The sequence below is a fragment of the Xiphophorus couchianus genome, chromosome 18 (genome assembly GCF_001444195.1).
Source record: "Xiphophorus couchianus chromosome 18, X_couchianus-1.0, whole genome shotgun sequence".
NCBI classification, from domain to species: domain Eukaryota; kingdom Metazoa; phylum Chordata; class Actinopteri; order Cyprinodontiformes; family Poeciliidae; genus Xiphophorus; species Xiphophorus couchianus.
Genome location: NC_040245.1, coordinates 18,211,004 through 18,237,600, shown reverse-complemented (window position 1 = coordinate 18,237,600; position 26,597 = coordinate 18,211,004). Strand labels below are relative to the sequence as shown.

General features: G+C 36.9%; 1 protein-coding gene across 2 annotated transcripts; it reads left to right on the top strand.

The window, feature by feature from the left end:
- The first annotated feature begins 812 nt into the window (after positions 1-812).
- On the top strand, positions 813-26,374 carry cwf19l2 (CWF19 like cell cycle control factor 2). 2 transcript variants are annotated; one of them, XM_027999090.1, is made up of 19 exons: positions 813-960; positions 2,311-2,421; positions 2,942-3,064; positions 3,344-3,454; positions 3,625-3,744; positions 3,986-4,079; positions 5,173-5,288; positions 5,518-6,013; positions 6,213-6,423; positions 7,915-8,026; positions 9,908-10,009; positions 15,851-15,979; positions 17,505-17,642; positions 22,478-22,690; positions 23,388-23,504; positions 23,867-24,022; positions 24,110-24,190; positions 24,317-24,418; positions 26,142-26,374. In XM_027999090.1, exons 1-19 carry the CDS (start codon positions 868-870, stop codon positions 26,280-26,282), a joined length of 2,766 nt encoding a protein of 921 aa, XP_027854891.1. In that variant the 5' UTR covers positions 813-867; the 3' UTR covers positions 26,283-26,374. The 2 variants fall into 2 exon arrangements, with proteins under 2 accessions (XP_027854891.1, XP_027854890.1); XM_027999089.1 differs by having other exon boundaries at positions 5,170-5,288.
- Positions 26,375-26,597: the final 223 nt, after the last annotated feature.

Sequence of the window (26,597 nt, the reverse complement as noted above, 5' to 3'; positions counted from 1 at the left end):
GTTAAAACATATTATAAAAGCAACAATGAAACCACAAAACAACACTACTAAATAAGAAAATGCATAAAATTACCATAAAATTTATACATATTTACATATTAATAATGTTGAAATTTTAGGCTTGACAAGAGCTAATTCTTAAGATGTTTTCTAAATGAAATAGAAATTGAAAAGTTTCTGATGTTACTTGGAATCGTATTCCAAGTATGAGATGCACGATATAGAACAAAGTAGTTTCACTCACAGCAGTTTTCCTAAGAAACTCTAGGACCTGCCCTTGTTCACTCACTGATAATCTTTTGAATACACTATTGTAATAGAAGTGGAGCATAGCCATAAAATATTTTACAAAAAATACAGAATTGTGATATTTTACCAATCTCTTATAATTTTTTCACAACATGAAGATGCAAAGTTAGGGCCCTCTTTTTATCAAATACTATCAGATTTCCATCCTAAAAGTCATTGCTGTTTAACATATAAAAACAGCATTGTATTATTGTTGGTACCCCAACAATCTGATTAAAATGTAACGAATATATCATTTACTTTTCTAAATTGGTCAGTTGAGCCTGTGATGAGATTCGTAAGGTCTTATGGTTATTAATAATTTGTTTCCCTGGGGTACAAATAAGATGTGACACAGGCCAAATTAAGCCTCTAACCACATACAAGGACCAAATAAGGTGAATATAGAATTAATTCATTTTAAAACTTGTTGCACATCTTTACAAGGGGGCCCAAACATATGCGTCTGTTTTTGTGAGGCTCTTAGACTGTCTTCCTCAACTACAACAACCACAGGTCAATAGTTAACGTAAACAGCTACGCGTCACGACGTTTGACAAAAACATTTACGACAGTGTCATGGCGACGCACGGGGTCAGTTTTGAGTGTTCCAGCAACATCGAAGAAAGGAAAGAAAAGAAGCGTCAGGCACGACAAGAGGCTATAGATAAGGTAAAAGGTGTGAGCGCAGAGAAAAACAATATTGGTTAAAGTCAAGTTATATCACGCATACATGTACTGTCTAAACCATACCGGTATTGTTCGAATAAACGCTAACCAGCTAGCACGGCTAATAACTACGACGACACCATAACGTTAATATGTGGGGTCTGTTTTATGAAATTTTCTGTTGCCCTGTAAAGCTAACAGTTTTTGTGTGACCTGACCATTTCTGGATCTGTAGATAACTCCAGACTAAAGGAAGGAACTTACTAGCTAAACACTGAATGAGGCAGATAGCAGAGCTGTTGCTATATTTTAGCGTTTGTTTTATGCCTCAGCCACATTCATCCATCGTGCCCAGTTTGATGCTGAGGCCAGTGTCAGTGCTGTAATCACATATGTACACAGCTTCACAGCTGAAGGCTATCTGTGTGCAGTGCAGCTTTGTTTACCCTCCTCTCAAACCAGTAGCTGCTTCCTGTAGAGGGACATTATAGGGTTGTGAACGCCTTAATCTGTTCAGCTCAGGTGTCTGATCTGACACCGGGATCGAAATATGTCAGCTAAGGCTAAAGTGTGATTGGCTCAAAATGAGTTAAGACTTTATTGATGTTAACTGTTTGATTTCTAAACAATAAGCTTGGAACTTTGAAGCTTAAGTTTTCATCTGGATGGGCTACAGATTAAAATTAGCCTCTGTAGCTAACTCTGTGGCTTATAATGTGATGTGTATTTTCCCGTTTGAACTAAATAAGCAACAATAACAACTCACGAATCACAATATAATGTCATTTAGTCGTAGAGTGTGCCACTTGCCCCATTTCTCTGACTAATATTTTCTTCAAGGTTTTATCTGCTAATGGTGATTTTGACTAATTCCAATTTTTTCCCATTATAACATGGAAAGAAAAATGCACTACAGGTTCTCTGATACAGGTAGTTTTAAATCTGCCTTAATATGAATTAATTATAATATATTCCTGATTTATGCACCAAAGCAGCAACCTTTATCTGATATTCCTAAATGTAAAAAAGGATGGCTGATGGCTGATGTTTACTATGAAATGTATTTATTATGAATTCGGTGGAAGTTCTTGGTTTTTTTTTAAAAAAAAAACAAGATTTGATCTAAGAGAAAATAGACTGATTATGATTTCTTGCCATCTTAATGGTGTATCTCTATTTAATAGTGATTCTTTTATCCAGTTTTTCTTTGTGCAATCTGGTCTATCAGACTTCCACAAAGAATATGTAACTGAATTCTTGGTTGCAACTACTGTTTAGGGATGAATGTTAGATGCTGATATAAATACCTAGTGTAGGCTATAATCTCCCCTCTCGTCCTCCAATTTAATTCAGGCAAAGCAGCAGTATGAGAGAGAAGAGAGAAGAAAGGAGCTGAAGAGGCAGAGAGGGGAGGACACATGGATTCTTCCTGAAGTGGACCAGAGGCTGCAGCAGATGGAGGAAGTAAGGATAACCACTTGGTCAATTGTTAGATTAGTTTGTTTTACCAGATATGTAAATTGCAAAAATGATTTGTGCTTGTATTTTGTTCCAATAAATAATCAACCAGTGAAGACCTGCTGTTTTCATCTTTTGCAATGATGTCCAGTGCTGAGAGAATGAGTTAAAGAGTTGGAAGTGTTTACCCTGAATCCAATCTGACTGGGTCTGGTAGGATCTCTGGGTAGAAAATAAAAGCAAGAAAATATCATGAAGCTACACTACAAACCATCTCCAGGTTTTTTTGCCCACACCTTCATTTGTCAGAAATTGTTGTTGTGAAGCCAATGTTATTAATGTGTCCTGCTCTGTGATATTGCACTGCACGATATATGAAAAAATACATCTTTATTGCATTATTGGTGTGCAGTTTTAGTATGAAAAGATTTGCTTGTTGGCTGTTATATTTGCTATTGTGTCTGACAGCTCTATAAATGTAAATGACAAAAAAGGGGAACTAAAGCAAAATGTGAACATCCAACAGGAGGGTTCTGTTAAGAGCAAAAAGAAGAAAGAGAAAAAATCCAAGAAAAAGAAGGAGAAGAAAAAAAAAGTCAAGAAGGAGAAGAAAGCTGAAGAAGGAAATGGCTCCAGTGAAAGTTCCCAGGTAATTGTTTTTTGCTCCTGCATGAAACATATGACCAAAATTTGCTCCTGAAAGAGAGATGGGAATTCAGCTTTTCTGGACTAAAGTTATGCCGTAGTTGAAATATTTTAGGCTCTTGTGATTAATAAGTGTGGCAATGTATTTTATTCAGATTTAAAACCTATGTTTTTAGCGGTTCTAAAGCAGTTCTTTATGTGATTTCTTTTTAACATTTGGTTGGAATTTTGGCTTGCTGTTAATTCATGTTGTACCTCCCCTCCCCCCCTGTCGTCATTTCAGGACTCAGAGGAGGAATGGGTTGAGGCTCAGACTCAGCCTGCGAAAGCATGGAAGGTTCCAGCTCTGCCCAAGGCTTCAGAGGGCGGCCTGAGCCCAGCAGAGAATATCCAGGTATGTTTACTACAAACTCCATAGCAGCTTACACACTGTCATGGAGTCATTACCAGGTCACTGGTGATTTCTGCATTTTATTACCTCTTCAGTTTATATTTCTTTCTCTTTCTGCTGATCGTAGTAATTCATTCAGCTTCTTTTTCTCTGATTGTGTCTCCATCTCAAAGAGAGACGAGTGGATGACTTTTGATTTCCTGGCTATGAAAACGACGTCCACAGCGGAGAGAAAAGCAGAGAAAGACCGACAGAAGGAAGAAGAGAGAGCCAAGGCTCAGGCCATTGAACAGGTGCATTTTTCTTCTACTGATGGGTTGGCTTCATTTTCTGCTTGTAAAAAGTTAAGATGAACCAAAAGTATTTGGGACTGAGGAGCGTTGATTTGTGTTTGTTAAAGAGAATTAAGGAAAACACCATATTGTCATTTGTGTTGTTCATGCTGCTGTTTTTGCTTCCTTTCGAATAGATTATTTACATAAGCATGTTCCAGTTCTTGTAAATGTGGTATTTACGTAGTATTGGTTGTTCCAGGCTGGTTTGCACAAATTGGAGCTAAACCCATACTGGAAAGATGGAGGGACTGGTTTGCCTCCAGAGGCCGTTGCTCATTCTGCAGCAAAGAAAGGTAGCAGAGTACGCTCATTTTGTTTTAGTGTTCTTTTACACTCATTATTCTCAAAAATTATACATAAGAAAAAAATACGATTTTATTTTTGCTTCTGGTCTTGTTCTGGTTCACGGGGCATTGCACAAAAACGATGAGACACATTTATTTAATCCCCTGTAATCACCTCTTGTTTTCTTTTCCATCCCTTTTTTCAGTTTTCCAGTAACCCTGCTGTTTTAGAATCATCTTCTCAGTTTTGAACTTGTTTAATCTTTATTCAAAAATGAAGTTTTCACTTTTCGAAATACTTGTACATTTTCAAATCAGATTTGTCCATAAAAATGTCATGTTGTGCATTTTATATATTCTCCTCGCTTTTTCATTCTCAAGATATATTTATCCTAATTTTATAAAATTCACAAAAAAGTTTATTTAGAATCTCTTGTCTTTTATTTATTTCGTGTGATTTTTAGTTTTATATTAAATATATTTTTTATTTTTATATTTTTAACACACTGTCACAATATTTACTATGTTGTATTTTCATAAATCAGATAAAACCAGACAACTATAACATTGCTTCTTTAAGATATAAAGATAAAATGTTTAGCAATATACCTTTTCTCAAAGCCCAATCCCAGGGAGTTCTAAATTTTGCCTGATTTTAGTTGGTTTTTACTTGAAATGTTTGTCAGCGCAAGTGAGCCAGAGCAGCCAATATTTTCCTTACTTCACTCTTTACCGTAACGCAGAAAACACTTCTGTTCTCTCCCCATATTTATAAATACACAAATATGGGTATGCGACCTAAATTTCTGAAACTACAGAATATGAGGTAATTCAATTTTCAGGATTATTTTGGATTGCTCCATACATAATCTCCTTTAATCCATTTTAAGGTGCTACATTGGTGGAATAGCTGATACATCCTCTCCTGAAGTGGCATCTAATTAACCTCCTTTGGATCTATTTTACATGAAATCAAGTGGCCTTAGTGTGGTAGGGTGGGAAATGGAAAAAAAATAATATCACACGAATAATAGCAGGTATGAAAACGGTTTTATTTGCGTTCTTGTGAATATTCATGTTTCTGCTGTGTTTATTCCAGCAGGCCCTGTAGTGAATGATGGCGGCCTGAGCTGGCTGAGGAAGAGCTACCAGAGGATGAAGGAGCAAGCAGAGCGGGAGCAGCGTAGCCTCAGCGATATTGTCGCTCAGAGATACGGGGTGAGGATCGACTTCTGCACACTCTCGCACATTCACAGGCGCAAATTAGTCGGCACTTTGGAAAGTATAAAGTTTTAAAGCGAACTAAAAATCAGCCTACCAGGAGCAAATCTGCATTCAATCTGCAGATGGTTTTATAGCTGAGGTGAAAGATTTGAACATTGTATGAAGAGCTTTTTGATGTCCTCCAAAAATATGTAAAGTCTTTATTGTGTTTCTTCTTTATCAGTCAATGGAGGAATTTCAGAAGAGACTCGCCGGCGCTGAGAAAGCTGTTCATGGTGAGAGTAGAGGCAACAGAGAGCGTTCAGCGAGAGAAGGATGGAGGAGAGGAGAGGAGGATGACCGGGAGAGGTGGAGAGCAAGAGAGGATGATAGGCAAGATCGAGATCGGTGGAGAAAAAGTGAAAGAGACCTGTCACCCTGGGAAAAAGCGAGTTACAGGAGGGGAGATTCGAAGGAGAGGGATCGAGGAAGAGAGGATGACAGAGGCCGAGACGGAGAGAGGGAAAGAGGGAGTCGACGAGACAGAGGCAGAGATGACGAAAAAGACAAAAATGGGGACAGAGAGCGAGAAAGGGATAGGCATAGAGATAAAGAAAAAGACTTCGGCACACGAGCATCTTCATCATCATCTGGAGAGAGTTGGAATCAGCGCTCTTCCTCTCTTGGTTCACTAAAAGGTCGTTTCCTCAAACCATCAGAGGATGATGATAGTGTTGAAGGTGAGGTTGCTTTTTTTCAGATGTCTGATAGAATCCTGTAAAAATTGATTCATTTAAGTTGAATAAAGTTATTGCATCTGAAATGTTTTAACAAGATGCAACAGGGATGCTAGAAATAAAGAGGAAAACTTTTTATTCCAGTTTAATCATACCATGTGTCTTTGTCTGTGAGATCAACCTCTTTTATACTTTTCTGCAGCTTATCAGCGTCCTCCTCCAACTCGTCCATCCGTCGGCTTTTTGAAACCGAGCGCTGATGATGAAGACTCTCCCCAGAAGCAGAGTAGTATCCAAGCCTGGAAAGAACGCGGCACATCTGGCCAGGAACCCGACAGGACTGAAACTCCTCAAGAAAACAAAACCCAGCCAGAAGGGACTGGAGACACTCTTCATGTTGCTTCCTCAGCAAGGTCTGAGGTTTTCTGCTTGTTGAACTGAAATCTTTACTAATTTGTTTTTGCAAAATAACTAAAGCTCAGCCAGATTGGATGGAGAGCAATTTAATATTGATTTCTAAGTCCTGCCACAGATATTTAAGTGGATTTTGGTCAGGACTGCAGCTGGGTCATTCTAACACTCCAATAGGTAAGACTTAGTTGGCATCATTCATACATATAATCCAATGTGCTCTAGAGGAAATCGAAGGAAATATAGTAAAAATAACAAAAACTTTTAAACTTTGCTTCAAAAGAGAGCTCAATATTTAACACTTAGAAGTTTTCCATAATTTAATATTTAATCTCAGTGATAAAGAGAACAGCTCCTTAGTGAGATTCTTGGATCGAAAGCTGCAGAAAACAATTCTTCCCTCGTGATTTAAAGGAGGAAAATGAATCTCCTTTGAACTTATCTATTGCCTCCATGGCCAGATGTTTATGTCCTGTTCAAAGTTGAACTCCCAGACACAAGACTTATGCAGCTCTAATAAGTTTTCTTTCATCCATCTGTCTTCCCATTAACTCTGAACATCTTCCATATTCCTGCTGAAGAAATGCATCCCCACACCATGGTGCTGCCACCACCATGTTTCAGCATGGGGATAGTGTTTTAGGTGGCATTTTACATGGGTCTAACAAAGTCAGTTTAGCTCTGATCTGACTGAAGTGAGTTCTTCCACAAATTTACTGTCTCTCTTTCAAGAACAGCTTTTTTGACTCTTTTCCTTAAAGGCCAGATTCATGGCATGAGCTGAGATCGTAATCACACACCTATTTATTCTTATGTACCGATTTAGTGACTTTTCATGGTAAACTCGTCTATTTCATTGAGTTCTTTTGCAAAAGTAAATGGTCATTGACTCCCCAAACGCAAAAATGCTCTGCTGCTCACAGATTTCAGGTTTCTTAGATGATCGCAGTGCTGGCTTACAGACCTTTTAAAGGTAACAATAAGAATGAAAATAACATTTCAAAGCAAAAAACACACAACCTAAAAATAAAAAGTAATGATTCAGGTTTTCATGGTGTTCTGGTCTTACATGTGGGCCAGATGTCGGAGTGTCACTGCTTTGTAAAACCTTCTATGTTTCGCCTCATTAGACTAAGTTGTTTTGGTAAACGGGCAGTCAGAACCCCCTGCAGCATGAAATGAGCCTATATGGTGGGAGCAGACGGAAATGATCCTGTGAGGGGTGTAATAGCGTAGAACGACGCTTCCCAGGCAAGGCTCTTATTATCGCTGGAGGGGCCCGACAACTCAAATGGATCAGATCAGATATACAGTGGGAGAAGAAGCACACAACTAAACGGTTAAATTAAAAAGTTTACAAAAGCAATTTTGAGAATGGAAGACTATTGGGCGGGGCGGGGGGATGTTTCTGAGTCAGCAAGGTAGATGTGTAATCCAATGTTATTTTTTATCTCTTTGTGCCCTTTGACCTCCTTTTCAATCAGTTTCCATAGGACTGAGAATGATAGTGAGGAGGAGGCAGAAGAAGAGATTCCACTGCTGTCAGAGGAAGAGATGAACAAACTGGGGTCAAAGCTGATAAAGGCAGAGATCATGGGAAATATGGTGAGTTTTAAAATGTTTTATTGATGTTGGTCACTGCAACACTAGAAGAGCTTTAATGGAGAACAAGCTGTGCCACAGTTGTTTCAAGTGTTCATAATCTCTCTATTTTATCTGTATTCTCAATTTGTTTTCTCTCCTAGTTAAAAAGAATCAGACAAAGTTTTTTTGGATAAGATTGCGAGCATAAACAAGGGATTTCACTTTGATTTTCAAAGTGCAGACATAAAGCATAAATATATAAGCTACAAATAAATAAAATAAAGAATAGTATGTAAAGATATCTATTTTTTAGAAATAAAAAATGGGAAAATGTGCAAATGTGACAGTGTAAATACACCTATTTTGTTTAAGAGACGACTGCTGGCTGTTCATCACAGAGACAGTCTGGGGAAAGAAATTGTCTCTATAGCAGCTGGTTTAAGCAAATTGTTCTCTGTAGCGGGTAAAGGTATAAACAGATTGTGTCCAGGATGTGTGTGGTCTGCAGAGATGTTTGCTGACCTTTTCCTGACTTTAGATCTGTACAAGTCCTGGAAGGTTAGCTGTTTTTTTTTTTTTTAGAGTGCACCAAAGTATATGAAAAACTTTTTATCCTTGTAGGCAAAAACCTGGTCTGAGAATGCTCTATGGGGAATTCTTACTGTTCTGTTGAGAAATTTTGGATTCTACATCCACTGATGGTAGTCGCCTCTTTTAGTCTGATAATTAGAGATGCACTGATTGCAGTTCTCTGGCTGATCGCTGATTACCGATCTTTAAAAAGCCTGACATTCTTATTTTTTTCTCTGAAATGTTGCTAAATAAAGCAAGAAAATCACTGATTGGCACATTGGGGTGACTGTGGTTAACAGAGAATGGGCAGACATTACCTAGTGGGTGGATGTATCAGTCATACCTCTCTCGCTTAACAGCAGAAGAGTACAGTGGTTGAGTTTTAGACCTTTACTGAGGTAGATAAGATTAGTGGAAAAGGAAGTATTGACCAATCACTTATCTCCGAAATTAAGGAAACTGGAGACGATTTGTCAGCTGGCTGATTTATTGGTGCACATCTAATTGTCCCTCTTTATTTCTAGCATCACTGTTGCTTCTTGTTAAACAAACAGTTCAAGGAGCACAACAGTGGTCTTCAGGTGACCCTGTTCAGTCAGCCTTCACATTGAGGGAGGACCAACCGTACCATGTCCAGGATTCCCATGACCGTTTGAAGACATGTGTGCTTGGTATGACATGCCATATTCCAAACTATTATCACTGAGCCAGCTTGTCACGTGTTGGCTTCAAGGACTGGGTTGAGCAGCAAGTATCATAAAGTTATTTTCTAAACCTTATCAGAGTTTCCTTCTCTTCATCTGCAGCCTTCCTCAACACTCTGTTTTGGACAGAGTAGCAAATAGAAGAACGGCAGTCTAAATAAAGCTTCCCTTGGCCTCCCAGCAATCAGCCTATATGTATAATTTGAAGATGTGTGCAGATGGGATCTGTTATGTTTGGGGATTGCAGCAGATCTTTGTGCTATGTCTGCCTCAGAGGCCCAAACTTTGCGCCTTTAGGATTTATTTTTCTTTTTTCCTTGAGTTTGTGGATTGTTTGTTACAGTTGCCTGTTAGACTCAATGCGCGAGCCGGAATGTAATTGTTGCAATGCCAAAAGCTTCAAGGATATTTTATGGATGCTCAAACAGTTGGGATTCTGATACGACCCGTCACATGTGTTGTTCTGTGTTGCTTTTGATGTCACAATGTGGTTCTAGTCCAATATGAAGAGGGCTGGACTGGACTGATGCCACCGCAGCCCTATAGTAGTTTACTCCATGATACAGTGACTTGCTCACTATTTGGTATGCGGTCACATTGTTTTGTTTGATTTGTGTGTTTTCAGGCTATGGTTGAGAAGCTGAAGTCACAGCTGGAAGCAGCTCAAAAAGCAAAGGAGAGTCATGCTGTCAGAAAGAAGGAACATGAAGCAGCTAAGTCGAAGCAGGTTGGTAAATCTCCCTTAGCGACTCCTTTTACTCACTTCGGCTGCAGTGTTTATGGGTCTGCTGTGAATTAGAAAACATGATAAGCAAAACTTTCCACCGATAGACACGATGACTGAATACGCGAAAAGGGTAAAATAAAAGACAGGACATATTTCTTTTAAACGTGTTCTATTCTTTCTTATTATTTCTGAATGCAAGCTGTTCCTGAGAGCTTTTGCTTCTTGTGCTGATAACGATACTCTGTTTCCAGCAGAGTGCAGTTATCAGCTAACACTCACGTATGTGCAGACACTTCGAAAAACCGACTCCTATCCAACCACGTAGACAGACACACAGGCAACAAATAAGCTTTCTCATCACTCACAGATTTATCTTTTACTACCGCTAAAAGTCTGAATGCGAATCTGAAAGCCTTAAACCTATATTTGTTTTAAACCTCAGATCCAAAGAGAGCTACAAACTGCCACATCAATCACACTCAGCATGCTGTTAAGATATGAGCCTGACACACAAGTTTTGCTTCAAACATAACTAAACTCTCCACTCTAATGTCTGTCTGCTTCTAAAAGGGAGTCCGTTTGAAGTGAGTTTGGTCTCTTGTTTTTCTGTCTGGGTTGAAACTGCTTTTATTGAGCACTTCAGTGAACCCCTAATGATCAGCAAATGCCCTTTATTTTTCACCAGGGCCTTCCTAATGTTGAGTGTCCTCATTTTAATGTGTTTTTTAAAGGAAAAATTGAGAAGCAGTAGCATGACATCTTTTTAGACAGACATCACTTAGACCGTTTCCGACACAATTATTGAGACGTCATATTTAAAAATAAAATAAAATACTCTCATTGCTGTAGAATATTCCCAACCCAGAAAACAATAAAGATTATGAAATAAATTTATAGTTTCATATGAAATAAATTTAGCTAGGTTTTGTAAATTCTACTTTAAGAATTATACTTTTAAAGAGTTTCTGTAGCTTGTGGATTGATACCCAAACTGTTTTGCCAATGTCCTGTGCTTTAAAGGGCTGTTGTTAACGAAATTTATGTAAACTTTTGACTTTGAAAAGTAAACAGAAAATAGTCTCTTAATTGACTTAAATTAATTTTTAATTTCTTGCATTTTTCTGGAATTTAGCAAATAAAAATAATGTTGGCAATCCTAACTGGCCTAAAAATGTTAATTGTCATTTAATGTCACAGAGGGAGGACAAAAAAAATTATTTCTTCAAATTTCTGGGTTTGACTGTAAACTTTCCCAAACCCACTGTCTCAGTGATAGCTAAACATAAATAAATCGTAAGATATATGTTTTTTAAAAAGTTTAAAGCAACTGGAACTGTCACAAAAAAGGCTGGATGAAGCCTTTTAGGGTCACTGGTTTCTATAACAACCATTAGACAATGGGTCATTCTCAATATTCAAGTACGCAAATATCTTCTTGTGTACTTGGCTGCAGTTGAAGGTCCATTCTTACCGAGCACAAGGACACAGGTCTGTAGTTCGGCAATTGGAGCGGAGCGTACTTGATGATGTCGCCGCTCAGCTAAGATCTGTGACAAAGTTTCAATAAATGGTCCAGTTTTACTCTCGCATGGGATTATTTTCACATTTACAATAGAAAGTCAAATAAAATAAGTAGTTAATTTGATCGACATCGAATATACATAATTAGGAAGAAATGTTAATACAGAGTAGAAAACCTTTAAAATGATGGACTATAGTTTTCATTATTGATTTATAAAAGCTTTACTAAGTAAATAATGATGGTTTACCATTCTGTTAATTTTCCCAAATTGTTACCAGTAAAGCATGGTTATCTACTAAAAAATGAAAAGGAATATAAGACTATTTTCTTAGAAATTGTTTGTGTCTTAACAAATAATATTAGATGATGAGCAGCTTTAAAATTATGCAATTGATTGAAGAATTGTAACAGCACTTGTGACACCATCAGTGATGTTTCACAAGTATAAGGAAGGGCTCACATTGAGAACCAGCCAGAATCTACAGTGAGTTATTTGGGAGTTGACAGGAAACATCAATTTCTTTACTGCTATCATGAACATAAGCATTTGATTGTTGCTGCTATTGAGGCTTTTACTGGAACTTTATGCTTTGCTCAGATTAGTCCAAGAGTTTCAGAAGCGTTCCAATGTTTAGGTTGAAAGAGAGGGTGAATATTAAACTGCATAGCCACTACAAAGAACTTTGGATGATCTGTGATGCTGTGTTTGTCTTCCAAAATCTCTGGGACCCTTACAAGACTAAATGTTATCATAGGCACTTTAAACCACCACAGCAATAAAAATAGAGATCTAGTGCCCTGTGATAGAAAACAGAAATTGGATCTCCTAAAAACCTTTGATAATGTTCTAAAAGATCCGGCCAAATCAACACAAGCCATTCACATGACACAACCTCTACCTTTTCCCTCCCAGCCTACTAAAACCCCCTTTTAAAAACCTGTGCACGTGTGTGTGGGAGAGATCCCTCTCCGTGTTCTCCAGCTATGTGAAATGTTACAGGGAAGGACTCAGTTCTGTTCAGTTGCCACAGTTGGTAGAAGGGTGATAAAAATTTCAGTGTGAGATCTTTGCTAATAAAATCTAAATTTGTTTCTAAAGCTTCTTGGGCATGTCTTCACTAGGGGTGCCAATAAGTGTGGTGGGCTCTTTAAAAGAGCAGAGAAAATGGAGCACTTTGCCAGGAGACTCGAGAAATGTTTCTAAACACACAGAAAAATCATAATAATGTTATTAGACCTTTATATTTAAAGTAAGAATCTCATTTACAGCTGGAGGGCAATAATCTTTCTCTCCCAGTCAAAAGGTCTAATGTAAAGACCTTTTTCACTTGACATGTCATAATTCTTTGGCTTTGGTTTCCCTATCAGCTGACAGGTATTTGTTCAGTCCAGCCTGGAGGTCCATTGATTTGTGTTCATTTTAAAACTTAACATTTGTGTCTTATTTTGGAGGCCTTTTGGCTCATCTTCAGTGCTCAATGTCTAACTCTTTTTTTCTGCTCTTTAATATTTATTGTTTTTCCTGAATACTTTTATCCTTTAAAGGTCTGACTGAAGTACAGAAAATTTTCTTTTGTGCCTTTTTTTATGACACTACAGCTTTATTTTTATGAGACAACCTCCCATACTTTGCTACTCTCACCTCCCTTTTACGCATCTATCCGTTTGCTCCATGCACTTTTTACCCGACCAACTGCTGTTACATAAGCCCGTTTTTCTTCTGATTTGCAGCTTCCATCAAAGGGAAGAATGTTTGAGAGACAGAGAAAGGCTGTAAATGTGTTTCTTTTACAAATCAAGCATAAATCATTTCACGCTTTTGAACCAGATTTCTTTAAAACTTAAAATCATTTATTTTTGTTTCAGACTTATATTCATAGTGAAGCTTAAATTAGATCAGAATGTGAACATCTTAACTAAGGAGGGTAAGTTAGGCTCACGTTCTTTTACAAGTCACATTTTTCCCGACTTAAATAAACAGAAAACATTTATAGAAGATTAATTCCAGTTATTTTGTAACAATTTTAGACTACTTTGACACTGGTTGAATGTGTTTGAAAAGTTTAGAAATGTGTGTTTTTCTGGGTATGCATGTTCTTAAAGTCATTCAAACTTCACACATCCTGAAATTCTGGCAGATATCCGTTGCCATCTCTCACCCTTCTCTCATTGGGCAAAGTCTGACAAGTTGACAAAAAAGCATGTATTTTCAAATTTTACTTAACCATTTTCCAAGTCTGGAAAAGTTCAGAAAGAACAAACACTGAGACTGAAAAATGTTGGATTTTCCCTTTTTCTTGTCTTTAACATTATTGGCTAGCACTTTATAAATATTTAGCAGTAATCAACATTTACGTAATTATTTATCTTTAATTTGCCACATCACACCTTTACATCTCGTTGCTTGTACTTGTGACAGTGCAATGACAATAAAGTTGAATTCTATTCTATTCTACTTTGGCTCACCAATTCCTCAGTTCTTGACCTTTCTTTTTTTTTCTCGTGTGTCCTGCTTCGTCATTCTAGACATACCGTTATGCATAGGCGTAGGAACCGGGGGGGGGGCGGGGCAGACGTGTCCCCTCCAATATTGGAGACAGTCGCTTTCGTCCCACCCAATAATTTCACCGCAGTTGCGAAGAATTTTGAAATTTTTCTCTCGCGTGCTTTTATTTTGAAGGTGCACCACAGCGCCTTTAGCATAGCTGAAATCTAAATATATTATTAGTTCTAATTATTAATTAGTCCTAAATCTTTTTGGTTAAGCAGTTTTAATTCTGGAATACTCACGTGTCCAAAATTGTACTACTAGCTTTGTCTAAATGTTAGCTACTCTAGCCCCAATGTTTTATTTCAGCAGAATGAGACTGAAACAGCAGCAAAATGAGCCTTTTTGTTATTTAAAGTGAGCAATGGCTACACAACACCTGATCATACTCGACCACTTAACATGTATATTATATTATATTACTGTATATTATATTATATTATATTATATTATATTATATTATATTATATATTCAGGAGAGTGGCAGTGCTAGAATGATGTTGAAGAAAGGTGAAGAAGCTCTGGTGAGGTCTTCATTTAGTTTATTGAAATATGTATTAACCAGTTTTAATTTTTAAATAAACTAAACTATTTTATTATGAGAAAAAGCAGGTCAGGGAAGGCATAGGAGAGCCAAGTGGAGTTTCAGGGTGTGAAGATATAAAAATTATATTAATAGAACCAGAAAGGAGAACAGGTGAGGACTGATGTCAGGTTGATTTCTTTCAACGTTTCAATATTTTTTTCAGTATTTCCACATTATAAGGGTAATGGTTAGGAGACATGAAAAGAAAAGCGCTTGAGGAGAGGTTTAAAACAAAATGAGTGAAAGTTTTTGCTATCAGAAACAGGTTACACAGTAAATAGAGTTGAGATCGATAATAATGTATACATCTGAAAATTGTTAAGTTGTTTAAATTTTCATTCTGTATGATAAAAACATACTTTTTTATATTTAGTTAATTCACATTCTGATACTGTACATTACTGTAGTGTCTGTTGTAAATACATGAATCCTTGCAGGGACATCAGGCTGCAGAGAGTCAAAGGGAAGCAGAGACAGAAACACATATCAGTAGAAAAATGACAGGAGAAAAAAAAACATTTAGGCTTTTTGCCTCAGTGTTTTTCATGGCTCATGTTTGGTAAGTTACTGAATGCAGGGCTGGAAAGTGAGAATGAGTTATCAGTGAGGAGCTAAGGTGTCTGTTAGATGTGTAAAGTATCATTTTTATTTATTTTGTAGATCAAACTGTTGCACTGATGTAGAGAGTTGTTCAAGGAGAACAAAACTTGTTTTTTAGATTTTATTTTTGTTGGTCAAACTACTTTATTTTTAAAACTGCTGAGTCCTATTTTATGAGCTGTTTTTTACTTCGGTTTTAGAAAGAGGCAGAACCTGTTCAATTGCCAGTCAACTTATATCAACGCATTTTGACCAATAAAATATATTAGAATCTGGTAGCCTGTGTGTACTACCAGAGTATTTAGCTTGCTAGTTGTGAGGTAAATGATAAAGTGAGTGTTCAGTCCTGGAATGACAGTCATTATGCTATGTGGATGCATAACTTTAATCTGATTATTGGATTGTAAATAGTAACGTGTTAGAATACATGTTACTGAAACAAGGGGCCAGATTAGAGTAACGCGTTACTGACGTGTTGATGGTTCTGATCTCTGTCTCCTTTTTGATCTTTTGAAATGCTGAAAGATAAGTTAATAAACAGACACGTTGTTGTAACCTGGTGCATTTTGATTTTTCTTTCTTTAGGTTGGCAGTCATTCAAGAGAAGAAAAGGAAGTTTTACTGTTCAGAACGGATGAGTCCGGTCGGGCCTGGCCCGTGAAGGGTCCGTCTGGACCCCAGGAGCCTCATGGCGGACGCCGGAAGAAGAAAGCGGTAAAGATGATGTGTTATGGATGTAGAATAGTGGGGAAATGTAACATTGTGATCTTAATATAACCAGGCAGGAGAAATGCAGATTGGGGATAGAAGTATCACTTCATGTTTTTTTAGGTTTGTTAAATGGTAAAAAGACAGCAGCAAATCCATTTGACTCTGAATTATATGTAAAATAAGCAGTAATGTCCATATTATGTTTTTCCCAGTTAGTTTCTCGATATCTCTACATTTGGCAGTCTGTAATTGTGTATCCATAGTCAAGTCAAGTTCATTTGTATTGCACAGTTCAGCAATAAGGCAGTTCAAATTTGCTTTACATAACAAAAACATAAATCAAATAACAAACAGAAAAAGAACTATCATATTACAGTAACAGAACAAAGAGAAGTGATGAAAAGGTAATGAAAAGTTGTAATTCAGACCACAGTTAATTTATTTTCCAGATATTATGAATCAAAAGCAACTCTAAACAGGTGGGTTTTAAGCTTTGATTTAAAGGAACTCAGTGTTTCGGCTATTTTTGCAGTTTTCTAGACGTTTGTTCCATATTTGTGGTGGGTAGAAGCTGAATGCTGCTTCTCCATGTTTGGTTCTGGTTCTGGGGATGCAGAGCAGACCAGAGCCAGAAGACCTGAGTGGTCTGGAAGATTGATACAGCAGATTTTCAATGTATTTTGGTGCTAAGCCATTCAGTGATTTATAAACTAACAAAACTATTTTAAAATCTATTCTCTGAGCTACTGGTTTTAGTGAGAATGTGAGCATCAGCATTCTGGATCAGTGGCAGCAAACTAATTGGTATTTTAGCCAGACCTGTAAAGACGCTGTTGCAGTAATTGAGTCAACTAAATATAAACACATAAATACATTTATCTAGATCTTTCTGGGATATTAGTCCTTTAATCTTAGAAATGTTCTTCAGGAGATAGAAGGCCGACATTATAATTATCTTTATGTCACTGAAGGTTCAGGTCTGAGTCCATCTTCACTATGACTACACTTTGAATCCGATAACTCTTGATCATTCCTCTTTAGGTTTAAAGATGATAACTTCAGTTTTCTTTCTGTTCAGCTGGAGCAAGTTCTTGCACATCCAGACATTTATATGTTCTAAGCATCTGTTCAGAACTTGGATGGGTTCTGAGTCACCTGGTGACATCGTAATGTAGATGTGTGTATCAGCTACGTAGTTATCATAGTTAATCTTATGTCTTGTTATAAACTGAGCTAATGGGAGCATGTAGATATTAAATAGGAGGGGTCCCAGGGTTGAACCTTGAGGTACCTCAAATGTGACTTCTGTCCATTATGATGAGAAGTTGCCTATTGATACAAAGAAGTCCCTGTTCTTTAGGTAAGATTCGGACCAGTCAGTACTGTACCACAAAGTCCGACCCATCTGACATACTTTAATCAAAAACCTTGTTATTTTCATATGAAGAATTGGTCTTTTGTTTTATTTCCAGTATTTTACCCCTCATCACAATTCTCTTCTTTGTCTCTATTCCAACCTCTCGCTCAGATTGAGACCCATGTTGATGGGGAGCGTGTTCGCTACTTCCAGGATGACGACAGCATCGGACTGCAGGAGATGGTGAGGAGGGAGAAGATGAGCTCTGCACAAGATCAACATGCCCTTTATTCGCGTATGGCAGCAAAGGTAAGAAAATCTTTGAACGAGTCCCTTTTTGATTGATAAGAATCAAGTTAGAATAAATGACGTTTGGTTTTAGACTTAAAGATATAACCTCATTTTTGCACAATTCATTTATGTAGCTGTAAATAAAAACTGCTGTGATTAATCTGAATTCAGGGTTTAGTTTTTCAGGTCTTTAAAAAGAATTATGAGAATGTAAATCTTATTGGGCAGTTTGAATCATTAAAAAAATTATTGTAATGCTAAAAGAACCAGTAGAATACATACAGTTATGTTTATTTTATTGTAGATAAGTTAAAAATAAATATCATAGAGAGTTTTTATCAGCCTGGAGCTATCAGTGTGTATTCTTGTCATTTTCTTGCCTCTAACCATGCTGCTTTAAAGATGCGTTTTCCTGAGGGGTCCCTGTAGTTTCTTTTACATGTCTGAAGACTTGAGGATTGATGTGTACTGAACCTAATATGTACAGTCAAAAGAAATACACCCTGCTTTCCCGAAATGTAAGAGGAAAATAATAATCAAGTTGCTGTTTATCAAATTATCTTCATTATTGAAGAACAAGTGTGACTGGGTGTTTTGACAGTTTGCTGCTCTGAAGCATACTAACAGATTTGTGCTAAGACAAAAAGACCAACTTGAGAGAAGCAATTATTGTAGCCCCTCAATCTTGAAAGGTTTGTAAGGCCATTGTAATGCCTAATCATTAGAAATCCATCAATCTTAAAAACGTCAAAGAATAACATATTACCTTATATAACATAACCTTTTTCCCAGTGTGGAATGTCCCTGCAAATTTACTCCAACGTCAGACTGGTATAAAAGAAAATGCAAAGAAACGACAGCTCCATCTCACACTCTACCAGCCTTAGTTAGAATGTTAAATATTAATGTCATCGACAGTAAAATGTAAAAAAACAAAAAAAAGAACTGAGCATGTATTGCTTGTTTGGAAAGTTACAGTGCAATTCTTATACATAGTGGTGGCGAGGTGATGACACAACATTTTTCTGTTGCCTCAGAAACAAATTCTTTCAGTCATTAGTGAATCATGAACTAATATATTGACTGGAGTCTTTCTTAGTTGCATGTGGCAGTATCTGTCTGACAACTGAATCTTGATTGAAATAATCACCAACAGGGCAATGCTCTCAAACACAGCAATAAATCTACAAAAGAATAACTGAAAAGAACAAAAAACACAGAAGGGATGATTGAAATAAAAGCCAGTTTTTAAATTTCTTATTAAGAAAACAAAGCCAGAAAAAACAAAACAAACAAATAAAAAAACTATTAAAATCGGAAATTGAATTTGGTATGAAAAAATCGAAGATTTTGTTTTTAAACCATAGAACCCAGGGCTACTACAAACTATTGAATTTTGGGGTGCACTTACAATTTCCAATTACTCGTTACATGCTTACTTAATGCAGTTGTTTGTGTTATTTAGTACTGTTGAACAGCTGAGCTTAGGTACTATTTAGTTGTCTGTTCATATAAAGCTTTCTATTCTGTCATACCAGCCAGGGAAACATCCATAATGCACATTCAGCTTTTGTTGTGCCACATATCAGGTTTTATGGGGTTTTCATTTCTCTCTATTGCTGCCTGTGATGTTGTTTGACTCTCACTCTCATCCACTAAGTCTTAAAACACACATCCAGGAGTAGATGTATACTGGCTGTTTGTGTGTGTATTTATGGGAGTCTGTCAGCAGTTTGACAGATTAAACCTCTTTATAATCTAAGTCACATCCTTCCTGTTTCTTCTGTTTGAAACATGCTTACTTTCTCCCTCTGCTCAGTTTGAAAATGGCTACAAATTGTATGACAAAGTGAAATTTTCAGTAAAGATTTGGATGGGTAAGTTGTCATAGTATTAAAAACAGCCCTTAATCTCTGTCCTAGTTTTTTCTCCATTCACTCACATGTAGCACATTAACACACACTCCTTTTTCTATTCAGCCACACATTCATGCGTATTAGTGAACAGGCATTCTGCACCTATAAAGGTTGACTAAAAATAAATCTACAGTTACCATGGCAGGGCTGCTATAAATACTGTTACTAATCATAACTATAGATTGATGAGTTCAGGGAGAGAAAACTGGATTTCTAACATCACCGGACGCTCTTATTTCTCCAGGCTTCTTTTCTACTATTAATCATCTCATCCTTTATTCCTTTGTTCAAATGGTTTTGTTTTGTCAATCAGTGTTTGTTCTAACATTCTTAGTCATTTATCAATGTTACAAAAGAAATTTCTTTGTTTTTCTTTGACCTATGTAAATTAATGTCCTATTTAAATGTATTTGTGTGTCTGCTGAGCCAACTATATATCTTCAAACCAACTCACCTCAGTGTTGTTAACATTTCTTTGGGAAATAAAAAGCAGATTTCCCGAAATTCAATTTACATTTGTATGACTTTTTTAAAAAGTAGGTGAACTTAATATTAAATTCATTGTGAATTTTTAACTTGAACTTATTCACATTTTGTTTTTTATGCATTACAAGAAATATTATTTAGCACTTTTTCATTCATCTTACCTATTATAAATGGAGCGACAACTGCGGTTAGATACATTATGTTCTTTGCTAGTTTTCTATCACTTATCTTTTTTTACCTCAAGATATGAATAATGTTTCCAACAAATTTCTTCTATTTATTTTTTTGACCTTGATAAAAAAAAAAAGTTAACCAGTTGTGGTACAGTGTGTTTACTCACCAGAAAAGAGTCAGATTTTTGAGTTTCAGTACAGCTGGTCACTAGTCGGGGCAGTTCGAGCTGAAATTTCACTGATCCAGATCACCAGACAGTTTCTATGTATATCTCTGATTTTGTTCAGCACATCAAATTGCAAAGCTCGTCATCATGTCAATATGTGTAGCATAACATTGACAAAGGAATGCTTGGATACAATTTTGTTGAGGCTAAGAGATTAAAAAAAATTCAGACAAACAAGATTATCAGTGTTGTGAATGATAACGTCCCCTATTGTCATGCTGCAGCTGTGGGGCTGTTGGCTGCAAATTCATTCCTCCACTCTACCTTTTAGCATTTTCTTGAGGTTTTTTAATTGCTGCTTCCATTTTCCCTCTGTTTTCCTTGCTTCTGATATTATTGTGCCCTGTGTTATTTGTTGCTTCTCCATTCCCTTTTAATTTGTTTTTCCACCAACTGCTCTCCTTCCCTTATGATTGTTTTCTTGTGCTTGTCCATCTTTCAGCACAATTGTAGCCAGATTGCTTGTAATGGTGCGTCCCATGTGCTCTGTGTTGGAAGGCTGGAGTTATATGGAGAGCTACGCAAGACCAAACAAAGCAGCCACTGAATGGAAAAAAAAGGTTGCTTGTTTTGGTCTCAGATTAAAAGGAAGAAAACACGTTGACAATTATTTTCCCTACTTTATTGATCCCCTCATTTTCTGTTATGGCATTGGCATTGTTCAATAATGAATGTACCTGGATCCATTTTTGTCTAATGTTCCATTATTAGGGAATTATTACTTATTTTGCATTTTTCCATCCATTTATGATTAACAATAAAATAGTTTTTGATGCATGCTTTTCTTCTTTTAATTTTCACAGGACTAAAATATTATAATGTTCCAATGTTTGCTGTAGTGGATTCAGTGTTCCTGTGTACATAGAGGATTAACCTTTTCACATATATACAGTCTGGAAATGGATAAGGTTGTATTTAAATATTTTAATTCCTGAAAAAATATAGAAAAAGAAAAAAGACTTACTATAAATGTCCACCCTTCCTTCCTTGCTTTCTTGCTATTTTTCATTCTTTCTTGCTTGCTTGTCAATTTATATCTGTTCTATATATTTAGGGTGGTTGTTCTACTGAAAAATGAACTGAACTTAGGGTTCTTATGCAGTCTGAAAAAGTGTGAAATTGGATTTGGCTTTCTTACAAATTTCAAAGTGTGGAAAAGGATACAACTGTGGAAGACGTTTATATTACCAGAATTCTGTTCCTTTGTAAAAATGTTGTTTATTACCTTCATGTTTTTCCTTCCTTTCCTCTTTCTTTTTTTTCTTTTTGCAAGTTCTTTTAAAATCTTATTCATACCAGATAAACAAATGTATTTTTCTTTACACCTAGCTGTTAAATTCACATGTACTGTATTTCAATTGGACAGGAAATATGTGTGTTGTTGCTGACTACTGTAAATGAAACATTTAAATGAAACATTTAAGTGAAACATTTAAGTGAAGGCTCGCGGGCTTTCTGTTGTAGAAAGGTATCTATTTCTTATGCTATTCTGCAAGCATGAAAGTCTGTGTAAAGGCATTTCTATAGAAATTGTAGTAATATGGTATGTTATTAAACAATGCCGTTTGGGTGTATTCTTAGTTATGCTCAATATGTCACGTGCGCACACAGACATACATTCCCACCTACACTGTCACTAAACTAATCCAGTTTTTAACTCTCACACACACTCTCTCCTACACAGAGAGTCACACACACTCTTCACTACAGCTATGCACTCACACATTCACATGCACACCCCTTCCAACCTGTTGCCTGGTTACCATAGTGACAAGACTTAAGTGCTACACTGCATCCCGCTTCGCAACATTGGCTCTATGAGACTCATTTTAAAACAATGCTCTTTTAGTGCTATTTTTACTGTATCCTTGCCTGGTAATACAATGGCTTTCTTTTCAGTTCAGTTATGTTGCAGGCAGTAAATTAACTAAATTTATTGCAACAAAAAAAATTCTTAATAGAAAAATAATACAACAATTCAGCTGATAAATCATCACTTTATTTAGTTTTTTAAAAATGAACTTTAGTTTTTTCCCCTGTTCTTTGTCCAGATGATGGGAAAGACAGACGGCGACAACTACACACTGGACGACATGTTTGTGTCGAGCGCTGCACAGCGGGAGGGCGAGGGAAAGGACGAGGACAGGATGAGGAACAGAGCTATTGGGGAGAGCAGACGGCTGGCTGTGTCCATGGAAAAATGTCCTCACTGTTTCAGCAGCCAAGAGCTCCCAAAGCATCTTATTGTGGCCATAGGGAGCAAGGTAAGACATGGTTGCCAGTATGTATACAGGACTGAGGAAAGAAACATTCTTTGTTTAAAACATTTTTTCTGTTAGAAATTAAAATTTGAAAAGACTTGCATGCTTTTCTGTTCACCCCAATTAATCCTATTGCCTCTAAATTAAATCCAGTCCAATGAATGGCAAAGGTAACCTAGTTATTAAGTAGAGTCTGTGTGGAGGACATTTAATTTATGACTGCCAGCGCAATCCCTTAGCATGAAACATGGGAGTGACAGCATCATGCTGTGGGACTGCTGATCTTCAGCATGGACGAGCAAGCTGGATAGAGCTGATATGAAGATGAATGGAGCTAAATACAGGGCAATACTTGAAGAAAAGTCTGAGATGGTCCAATCAAAGCCCACACCTAAATTTGGGTTCAGTATGACCAAAAGTAACTAATTTTAGTAAATAAGATTGAGAATTTTGCAATAGGGCTACATGATATCAGAAAAACATGTATAATAATGATACTATTTCTAAAAATTGCAAATGGGTCAAAATTCAAATACAGTATTTACACCCTTAAGAACAATACAACTTGTCAAAAGCATTCTCAGTTGTTACCAAAATAAATTTTTTTCTCTAATTATTATCCAGTTAGTTTCAAATACGTGTTTGATTTGTCATCCAGCACTCTCACTCACTAATCACACACTCGTCGTCTTTAATGCAGGTGTACCTGAGCCTGCCTGCAGGAGTGTCAATGACGGAAGGCCACTGTCTCATCTGTCCTCTTCAGCATCACACCTGTGCCACCGGATTGGATGAGGATGTCTGGTCAGAAATGCAGGTTTGGCATTTAAAGGTCCAATCCAACCTACTCAAGTCAGAGTAGTAACTTTCATTTGGCGTCTGCTCTGCCGCTTGACGCTTGTGGTGTTTTGTTGCTAGGCCTCATCTCCCCTCCTTTTGCACATTTGTTTGTGTCTATGTTTTTGCACCTCAACATTTCCATATGCACTCATACAACACATCCAAGCATTTGCATTACACCCCTTATACTGACATCCACAATCCATTGTTGTTGTTTTTTGTTAATAAATATTCCTTTTTATGCACTTTAAGCACTGCATGGTCTCCCGTTTTGTTATGACTTTGAGCCAGTCGTAATGTGGTTCTTTATCCTAAAAATCTAAGTTTATCTGTCCACAGCTGTTCCGGCGTGCTTTGGTGCGAATGTTTGAGTCCCAAGAGCTTGACTGTGTGTTTATGGAAACATACATGAACCTTCGCAGAAAACAACACATGGTCCTAGAGTGCATCCCACTGCCCAGAGAGCTGGGTGACATGGCACCCATATACTTTAAGGTTTGTGTAGGATATGTCTTAAGTTTTCTAAGCCTCTCTAATGTGTTTTTCAGGTGTGATATTGTTGTTATTTTTGGTGTTTTCCAGAAAGCTATCATGGAGTGTGATGAGGAGTGGGCTATGAACAAGAAGCTCGTTGACCTCTCTTCAAAAGACATCCGGAGAGCTGTATGTCATTTCCCCTTTGATTTCTTGTCCTCTTTTATCTTTATTCCCCTCCCTTTCTGTTCAGATCTGACCAAGTTTTTCTCATCTGTATTTTTTTTCCACTTTTTTTTTTTTTGGTCTTTCTAGGTCCCTCGGGGTCTGCCATACTTTGCTGTAGATTTTGGATTGCAAGGAGGATTTGCTCATGTCATTGAAAATGAACAGAAGTTTCCTCATTACTTTGGCAAGGTTGGTTGTATAAATGTTGTTAAACATCATTTATATTGTCACATAATCTTTAGTTTATTTTTATTTATCCCAGGTATTGTCAAGTCTGTTTGAGTTTGTCATGTTAGTATAGATACGAGATAAAACAAACAAAACAGGAGTGTGTTAGTCAAGCAAGTGTTCTTGTGAAGTAGTAACAGTTAATTGCCGAAAAAGGTATTCAGCCTTTTTTGATGTTTTACTCTTTTATTGCTTTACAAATCAGTCATAATCAACAAAATTCAGCTTTTTTGTCAAAAAATATTCTTTAATGTCAAAGTGAAATCGTATTTTTTACAAAATAATGATAGCTAAATAAAAATATATAACATAGAATAAGTGATTGCATAAATAGTCACACCATTGAATCAGTATTTAGCAGATGCACCTTAAACAGTACAGAGTCTGTGTGGATAAGTCTTCTGTGGTTAAGTCTCAATGAAGCTGCACATCCTGACGCTGCAATTTTACTTCATTTTTCCTTGCAAAACTGTTCAAACGTCTTCAGGTTGCCTCGCGATTGGCTGTGGATTGTCCTTTTCAAGTCCAGCCACAAATTCTATGAGACTGAGATCTTGGCTTTGACAGAACATCCACCTTGTAGCTTTCTTGCTACAAGGTGAAAAATAAATGTAGCTTTCTTGCATACACACATTGTATGCCAGGATTTCCTGATATTTTGCTGCATTTATTTAATTTTTTACCTATCAATATCCTGCCACCACCATTCTTGACTGTGGGGATGGTGTGTTTGTGATGATGTGCAGTCTTTGGTATCCACCAAACAGCATATTGTCTGATGGCCTAAAAACTCAATTTTGGTTTCATCAGACCAAAGAACCTTCTTACACTTGACCATGGAGTCCCTCAAACTCTAGCCAAGATTTTATATATTTTTTTTCCAACAGTGGCTTTTTCATTGCCACTCTGAACCTGGCAACAGTTGTTGTCTGCAGTCTCTCCCATCTCGCTGAAACTTGTAAACTCCTTCAGCGTAGTCAGAAGTGTCATGGTGTCTCTCTCACTAGTCTGCTTACATGGCCACTCAGTTTGTTAGGATGTTAGAGCACCCTAATCTAGACAGAATTGCCCATGTGCCATATTACTAATTCATGATGGATTTAACTGAACTCCTGGAGTACTTCCTGTCTCCTTGAAGTAGAAGTTGCATGACAAGACATGTACTCCACTTTTCAAAATGAGATTGGCAAGAGAGCCTGACAGTCAAAAATGGTAGATGGTAATTTTTAAGTGTTAATTCTTATGAGTCCAGAAAGACTCATGGTAGAGGATTACTATGATGTAAGAAAAAAATGTACACACCTTAATAAACTAGAAGTTAAAATTAGCTGTTAGATTATGCAACTGCAAAAAACAATTTATTCTTAAGCTTTTTGCACATCTTTACAGAGGGGGGAATGGTTGTAGTTATAATCGAATCTAAGGTTTTCTTTCTCACAAGGTCAGATTTGATGCAATCAAAAATCATAAATTACTTAGTTGAAATTATAACAAGTGAATTTAACAGTTGTTTTTTGGCTAAGATTGAAACACTGTATATTTCTGGAAAGGAGTCAGAACTGTTTATCTCAGAAAGTGCCTTGATGTAACATTTGTTTTGAATTTGCCACTGTATAGATGAATTACATTGAATTGAACTAAATTGAATGAAATCTAAAAGCACTGACCTCTCTTTCCATTATAGGAAGTTGTTGGAGGGATGATGGACTTGGAGCCACGACGCTGGAGGAAGCTTATCAGAGAAAATTTTGATGATCAGAGAAAAAAAGTCCTGCAGTTTGCACAGTGGTGGAAACCATATGACTGTACCAAGACTGAGGTCTAGCTGCAGCACACAGCTTTACCTGGATGTTAGGAATTTAATTGTGTAATGTAATCCACTTTTACTCAAATAAAAGAAAATCAAATGACTTTAAATGTTGTGTTTTTGTAATTTTGATAAGATATGATGAACTAAAGAGGGCTTCTCTGTGTCATAAACCTTATTTACAGTCTGCTGCTCCCCACTCTCCATCCGATAAAATTAATTTCTTACTTTCTGGTCTCATGCTCTCCACATCTGTCACTTAATAATTTGAGGTTTAAGTGTCATCCCTGAAACTTGTGCAGGGATATCGACAAGCATTTGTCTCCACCTCAC